The 8,480-nt window shown below is 34.8% G+C and overlaps 1 protein-coding gene across 1 annotated transcript in view; it reads right to left on the reverse strand.

The window, feature by feature from the left end:
- LOC128739942 (Kv channel-interacting protein 4-like) overlaps positions 1 to 8,280 on the reverse strand; it is a 32,864-nt gene extending 24,584 nt beyond the window's left edge. The window contains exons 1-2 of the mRNA XM_053835442.1: positions 8,001 to 8,280; positions 7,867 to 7,917 (exon numbers count right to left, since the gene is read on the reverse strand). Of these exons, the coding sequence (XP_053691417.1) occupies positions 7,867 to 7,917; positions 8,001 to 8,280 (331 nt within the window). The remainder of the gene's footprint in view (positions 1 to 7,866; positions 7,918 to 8,000) is intronic.
- Between the last annotated feature and the right edge of the window lie 200 nt (positions 8,281 to 8,480).

The raw sequence follows: 8,480 nt of genomic DNA on the forward strand, positions 1-8,480 counted from the left end.
CATGGTGCAAAAGGTTCTGAATAGCAAAGTAAAGAGAATACGATGCTGATTTGATTAGATTACACAACATGCTTTTTATACCACTCTATTGAATCCCCTTGGAAGTGTTATTTAACCTTACCCCGATTATTAACCTGATAATTGCGATACAAGTTCTGCTTGTTGGTAAAACATTACTATTTAGGTAAGGTACCCCTGAGCAAGTGAGACCATAGGTTTTATTATTCGGCTGTGTAATCTCACCAATGATTATTTTAAAATTCTTTCGAAGGTTTAATTACAAAAGAGGATTAACGATTCACGTAAAAGGAATCTAAGGAGGATTTTCCAAATTCTTGGGATAGTTCCCGCTTACCTCATTTAACGGTGCAAGTGGGACCTGGGCGACTTTATAACTAATATTAAACATATTTCATGAGTCATTACGCAGTTTATAGCAAAAACTTATCGTTTGAAAATAACTCATAAGTTTTTTTACACATAAAACTATTATCTCTTGTAATTGTGTCATTTAACCACTCATTAACTGTACTACATAAGCGCTGTCAGACGATCTATTTCGCTGTCCTTTTACTAATGATGGCCAACCTGCAGCTATAGCTTAGCATTAAAATACGACACAGGTCGATGTAAATCTTATTGGCATTGGCATTAGTAGAAATATCTTCACGGTATTTCGAATTGTTATTATTATATAGACAGACACATTTTTATCTCTGCTTATGTTTATGGTTTTCGTTACCTACATCGTGCATCTGGCATATTTCTGTGCAAACAAAATTGAAGCGTGAGTATTTTAAATATAGCTAAAGTTTCTATGCAACCATGACTATGTGACACTAGTTTATTCACAAGGTAATTTTTTAGCAACATATGATCATGATTGTGTTAAACGGTAATGAGTTATATTTTTCGCTAGAAGTCAGCAAAACTAACGTTTCGAAATAAAATCCTATCTTATGTACGGGTCTACTAGTGCCAAGAAAAAAACCCGAATTAATCCACCTAGTGGTGTGACCTGGCCTATCTACTAGATCATTTTTTTATTTCTTTCTGAATATGTATCTATAATTCAGTTAGCCATATTTTTAAACTTCAATTTACTGCGAGCAAGTATTGTATTTTCCTTACTAGAGTCCAGAATGAATATATGTAGTAAATCAATAATTCAAAAACCAAAGTGCCACAAACATTTCCGATTACGGGTAACAGTAAGAGAAGAAAATTACGATTGAAATGTTTCAGAGCACTTCCTGCTTAAAACGCTGGAAAAAGAGCCATTTTTGTTTCGACTATTTTTAATTGAAATGAAATTTTGCTGATGTGTTGGATACCTTTTAAGGATTCATTTTCTATGAAACTTAATTTTTTTCGTCAAGCGTAACTATTCAAAAGGGCGTATTTAGAAATGAGGTCAATATTTAATATATAGCCTAAATTATGCACTAATCTGGTGAAGTGTTATCGGTACGGACACTACTTCGAATTTAACAAAAAACTTGAAAATTTGACAAATTTTTCGAAAATACCCCTATTTTACATTCTTTCAATAAAGCTCAAACAAAGTCAAATTCTACGTATAATTTTGAACAAAATATGTCATATGAACTTTTTTCTTAGGCCTAACCGTTCTCAAGTTATAATTAATTCAAGTTAATGTTAAAATCTAAAAATTATGTCCTAAGGTAATTCTACGTGAGGTATCCATGTAATCGCCCTTTACGGATTCAAAGCAAGTTTTGTCAGACTATTCGTTTTAGGTCAAAAAACAAAAACCCAAAATAGGCACCGGTTGGTCCTCCCCACGGTTAATGGGAGCACCTCCTTTTCACAAAAAAGAAATTTTTGTTAAACCCTCTTATTTTGTTTTGCTTATATCTCCGGAAATATTTGGTTTAAGAAAAAATTATCTTCACATTTCCAAAGAAAATTGACCAAGAAATCCTAAAAAACATATTTTTTTTAACAGCAGTGATACCAAATACTTTTTAATTCGATTTGAAAACAAAATTTCTTCTCGATAGTTCTTCACCAGATTTTAGAGTATAATTTTGGCTATCTTTAAAAAAATATGAGACAAATCTGAGGGAACATGGTTTGAGATAATTCTCATTTTATGATTTTTATCATATAGACTAATCTCATGTTTTTAGTCTTGACCTTGAAATGCGGTCACTTTGTCACTACCGAAATTCGTCGCCTTTGTCCATGCCGAATGTTCCGAGTAGAATTTTCTTGACTCCTTTTAGTGTGTTCAATTTAGGTAGATAGCCGTACGCTACCGATCTCATAATGGGGCCATCTTATAGTGTCGAGACAACACTGTGCCTCCTTCCCTGTTTGTATACGACCTTAGTTTCCCCCAGGGTTGGTCTATCTCCGCTAAGGTTGCTCGTATTCTGGCTGGTACCACGTGGAGGTAGGGATAAGAGTTGCTGGATAAGAGGCTAAGGACCACTATAATGTCTGTTTTGCACATTATCCAACCATTTACCAACCAATCGACGACGTGCACACCCACCTCTGTCTTTTTTAATATTCTGTATCTTATTTTTTTGGTTGTAACATTCATTAAAATAATCGACATTAAGAATTTACAATTAGATTTACACACAAACAATTAATTGCTTAAACAATGGCTTGAATTTATAGTGATATAGATAGTTTTATATTTTTGTCTTTCTACAATATAAATATATAGTATAAAGATATAGAAATCACTCGGAAAACCGGAAATGGAAATTCTTATTCAAATAACACAAGTAGTTATTCTTTTGGCCTTAAAGGAGTAAAATTTTGATATCCTTTTTTGTTAATTTACCAACTATGTCAGCCAAAACAAGACCAAATTTTGATATGAGTTATTTGATTTCCAATAACACATTTGGATATTATTTTGCTCTTCTCGCGCGCACAATAGCCCAAAACCAAACAAACGTGCGCACTAGAGTTTTGATTGGGATTACTTGGTTTTAAGTTTAAGGAACTTTTGGAAGAGTTTGTTGGAATTGAAAGCTCTATCGTCTGGTAGAATCTAAATTTTAATTAATCCCCCTAAAAGTGAATTAAAAAAATATTTTTCTTCAGTTTCAATATAGCACATTGATATGTTCTGCAAAGTTTTAGAGCATATTATTACAAAAAATTTTGCTGAAGACAGCAACCTTCTATCTCTTCAGCGAAGGTAGAAAAATCATATTTCTTATAAGTATGTGAATCGTTAAAATCAGTTTATTTATTTTAACTCTTTTTGTAATTGTTGTAAAACTATTTCATGTATTACAAAGTTCTGCAAACAATAAAAATACACACTTTGCTAGATATTGCATATCTCTATGATTGCTTGTTTAGGAACTGTAGAACATACCATAAAAAATACTCTAATTTTAACCTCAAATTACTCGACTACCAACAGATAGATACATTTTAAACATTTTACATTTTCCTATATGTTAAAATGAAATGCACATTATGCACGAAATCTAATAAAAGTGATGCAAATAAAAATTACTGTCAAGCTTTTATTCTTTACTAGCTGACCCGTCAAACTTCGTATTGCCACAAATTAACCTGTGTTGTACATAAATCATGAATCTCGGATGATCTTTGTCACAATCTCGAGTTTTGCAAGCCCCCCAGTGGGCTGCGCTTCCGACGGCGGGTCACCGGCAACACTCGCGACCGTCTCGTCCTGAATGATCTAGTGTTACTATAGATAGTTTTTGTGGTCTTGTATTGAGTAATGTTTTATGGAAGAGTCTCGAATTTCTCGAGTTTGATTAGTTTTTGAGTTTCGCAAACATTTCTGTTTTATTTGTATGAGAGTCCATATCCCCCTACCACAGGGGTGAGAGGTCTCTAACTATCGTAAAATAAATTCAAGACTCCAAAATCTCCCACATGCCAAATTTGGTTCCATTTGCTTGATTAGTTCTCAAGTTATAAGGAAATTTGAATTTCATTTGTATGGGAGCTCCCCTCTTAAAAGGGGAAGGGGTCGTAATTCGCCATAGAAAAAATTTCTGCCATCTAAAACTCCCACATGCCAAATGTGGTTCCATTTGATTGATTAGTTCTCGAGATAAGAGGAAATTTGCATTTCATTTGTATGGAAGCCCACCCTCTTAAAGGGGAGATGGGCCATAACTCGCTTTCTAAAGAAGAGAGGGGTCTCAATTCACCATAGAAAAAAATCTTGCGTCCAAAACCACTTACATGTCGAATTTGGTTCCATTTGCTTGATTAGTTCTCGAGTTATGAGGAAATTTGTTTTTCATTTGTATAGGAGCCCTCCCCCCTCTTAAAGTGGGGAAATCCATAGAAAATATACCATAGAAAATATTCTTGCCTACAAAAACACCCACATGATAAATTTGGTTCCATTTGCTTGATTAGTTCTAGAGTTATGAGGAAATTTGTATTTCGTTTGTATGAGAGCCCCCCCCCCCCCTCTTAAAAAGGTAAGGGGTCCTAATTCATCATAGAAAAAATGGTTGCCTCCAAAAACACCCACATGCCAAATATGGTTCCATTTGCTTGATTAGTTCTCGAATTATGAGGAAATTTGTATTTCATTTGTGTAGAAGCACCCCCTCTTAAAGTTGGGAGGGGTCCTAATTCACCATAGAAAATATTTTTGCCTCCAGAAACCTCCACATGCCAAATTTGGTTCTATTTGCTTGATTAGTTCTCGAGTTATGAGGAAATTTGAATTTCATTTATACTGGAGCCCCCCTCCTAAAGCGGGTAGGGGTCCCAATTCATCATAGAAAAAATTTTTGTCTCCAAAAATACCCACGTGTCAAATTTGGTTCCATTTGCTTGATTAGTTCTCGAGTTATGAGGAAATTTGCATTTAATTTGTATAGGAGCCCCCCTTTCTAAAGTGGGGAGGGGTCCCAATTCATCATAGAAAAAAAAATTGTCTCCAAAAACACCCACGTGCCAAATTTTGTTCCATTTGCTTGATTAGTTCTCGAGTTATGAGGAAATTTGTATTTCGTTTGTATAGGAGCTCCCCCCTCTTAAAGTGGGGAGGGGTCCTTATTCACCATAGAAAATATTCTTGCCCTCGAAAACTTTCACATGCCAAATTTTGTTCCATTTGCTTGATTAGTTCTTCAGTTATGAGGAAATTTGTATTTCATGTGTATAGGATCCCCCCCTCCTAAAACAGGGAGGGGTCCCAATTCATCATAGAAAAAATTTTTGTCTCCAAAAACACTCACATGCCAAATTTGGTTCTATTTGCTTAATTACTTCTCGAGTTATGAGGAAAATTGTGTTTCTTTGGTACAGGAGCCCCCCCTCTTAAAGTGGGGAGGGGTCCTAATTTACTATAGAAAATATTCTTGCCCTCGAAAACCTTCACATGCCAAATTTGGTTCCATTTGCTTGATTAGTTCTCGAGTTATGAGGAAATTTGTATGGAAGCCCCCCCGTTTAAAGAGGACAGGAGTTATAATTCCCCTTATAAAGAGGGGAGGGGTCTCAATTTACCATAGAATAAATTCTTGTCACCGAAAACCCCCACATGCCAAATTTTGTTCTATTTGCTTGATTAGTTGTCGAGTTATGAGAAATTTGTGTTTCATTTGTATGGGAGCCCCCCTCTTAGTGGGGGGAGGGGTTTCTAACCATCACTAAAACCTTTCCTGGCCCCAAAAAACCTCTACATGCATATTTTCATGCCGATTGGTTCAGTAGTTTTCGATTCTATAAGGAACATACGGACAGACAGACAGACAGACAGACAGACAGAAATCCTTCTTTATAGGTATAGATTATAACTATAGTAATTTTAAGCTAAAAAAATAAATTCGATTTTTCAAAAAGGGGCTAAATCTCCCCTAGGAGAGCTTAGTCCCCCCCCCCCGCTCCTAGTTCCGCCAATGATCAACTGCTGATAATTTTGGTGCATACAGATACCATTTTCCTATGTGAAGAAATGAGAAAAAAATCCAGTTGGGGTTAATTGTGGTACACCTCACATGCTGCTTGCTTCGTTTCCGTGGTGTCGATTTATGCTGATCTATTTTCCCAACAGTTTAAACTGTTAATACGTCGAATAATTGTGACATTTTGCTCATAACAAGTTTATTGAAGAATATACGTTAGTTTAAGATCGATTTGTAACTTTAAAACAAAATGGAATTCAAAAATCTACGTGTGTTGTACAAAATACAACAGCGGGAGTAATCGAGTTTAATGAAAATTGACTAAATTTATTCAGGAAAACCTTATTAATGTAAATCAAATAGAATGGCATTACAGGAAATTATGCATAGTTCAAATACCTATAAACTAGATCTTTACCATGCACTGTATATGTTAAAGAATAATATTTTCTCCTGCAACTTACTTTTACTTGCACTTCCTCAAATTAGTAACAACTTATACTTACTCAGCAATTACATGAAAAAAGGATCTCTCAAGATTTATAAGTGCTCCTATTTTGTTTTGTTTGTTTGTTTATTAGGACACTTTACACCTTTCGGTGCATTCGTGTTTGTTGAAATTTTGTAAACTTATTCAATTTCTGAACATTTTGTGTGTTTAAACCAACGCACAACGCAACGTTAGCCTACAGATGAATTATGTTCAGCAGACGTGTCGATTTCTATCTCAAATAGCAAGTAAGATCGTATAAGTAAGGTTCCTTCCACCACTGGGTGGATGAAATCAAGTTTTTTTAACTCATTGCGTAATCCGTGATTTTCTGCATCAGCACGGAAAATTAGCAGTCATTAAGTTTTCGTCGGAGAGCCCAATTTTGGAAGCAGTTTTGGGCCCAAAAGTTGGATTCTGTTTATAAAAATGTATTCACCGCATTCTTCTTGCCAATCTAAACACAGTGAATATATTTTCATGAACAGAACTTTTGTTTCAAACAAAAAACTGCTTTTGAAATCGGCAAAATCGATGAGGACTAATTTCACCTTAAGAAGCGTTGAAGTTAGACTTATCGGTTTGATACCTCAGCAATCAACTCTGGAAGTGCTTTAAGTGAATAAATCCCTTTTGTAGGCAGTAATTGCTTTGAAAGCTAGACAATTGTTGGGCATTTGATAGAATTATAATAGAAAACAATAATTAAAAAATCGAGATCTTTTTTTTTTCAGAAAACTCAAATTTTCCAGTTTTCTTGTGCATCGCTTATTTTAAAAATTTACAACTCTTAAACCAAGCACCGCAGAACAAAAAAAGTTTGGTATGAGAGTATAAATTAATTTTCCCAGTAATCTAGGAAAATTATTATCTCGAAAAAGTATTCCTCAAAATTTTGTAAGCCGCTGAAATTTATTTCTTGTTGGCTTTTAAGTGATAAAAAATTTACAATAACTGTTGCTCGTTGCTGTTTTTAAATCATGACAGAAAAACTCGAAAATTAAAGTAAATTTGCGCAATAATCCAAAAATAATATTGTTTCGATAAAATTTTCAACAAAATTTGCCACGGTTATACCTACCACTCCAAAGAGATGTCGGAAAACTATATTATACCATATGCAAAATTTTCAAATTATTTTTGACCATAGTATTATTTTTTGTTTCTGAATTTTTGAAAAAAAAACTGAAGATAAATGGCGACACAATACCAGTCGGAGAGTAAATACGTATTGACAGAAAGAATACATTGAATACATTTTCATGAATAGAATTATTATTTTGAGCATAATATTTAAAAGGTTTTGCATTTTTCAAAAATTTAAAGACTACTGCTCGAACGTTAAATGAAGAGCTTATAATTCACAAATTGGTTATAATTTTTCCACATTATTTGGTTAAAAGAACTCGAAGCTACTAGGTATAATTGTAAATAGGTATGAACAAACCATGCTAACAATCGCATGATGTATCAACTTACTGTCAAACTCGTTATCTTCGCCATCAGATGTCTGTTTCGCTCTTTCCGTACCTGTCGTGAAAGAAAACGAATATTTGTATCGAAAAATATCAAAACGGATTCACTATAAACACATTTTAGCTATGGCTACTCACCGTTTCTGTTACAGCATTTACACAGCAGACAATCCCTGAAGCAAGAGTTTTGTGACTGATTCCGCTGACTAGTACTGCGAGCAGGAGCAGATCTTCGCCGACGGCACCCATCAATTTGCTCTCTGGAAACACCGTTCCTGGTGTCGTTGTTATTTAACGTTTGTCTAACATACGCTGGCTCGGTATTGTGTCTAGTAGTAGATGAAGCATCTTCTAGTTCAACATCAATGGCAGTGAAACCATGTGGACTGCGGCAGACTGATTGACTGGGCATAGACATCACTGACGCTTGGATGCATTCGGCCAAATCGGACCGATTTTCATTACTTGCCAGTTGCATTGGGAGCAACCAACGAAATTCACACACATGAACACTCAACTAAATAAATACGACTAGGTGTGCTTATTATACCTTATCTTCGTTTCTACTAAGCAATCACATATTTTCTGGTTTGTTTCGCGATCTTGAAAAATAGTTTC

Source organism: Sabethes cyaneus, chromosome 3 (assembly GCF_943734655.1).
Source record: "Sabethes cyaneus chromosome 3, idSabCyanKW18_F2, whole genome shotgun sequence".
Classification (NCBI taxonomy): Eukaryota; Metazoa; Arthropoda; class Insecta; order Diptera; family Culicidae; genus Sabethes; species Sabethes cyaneus.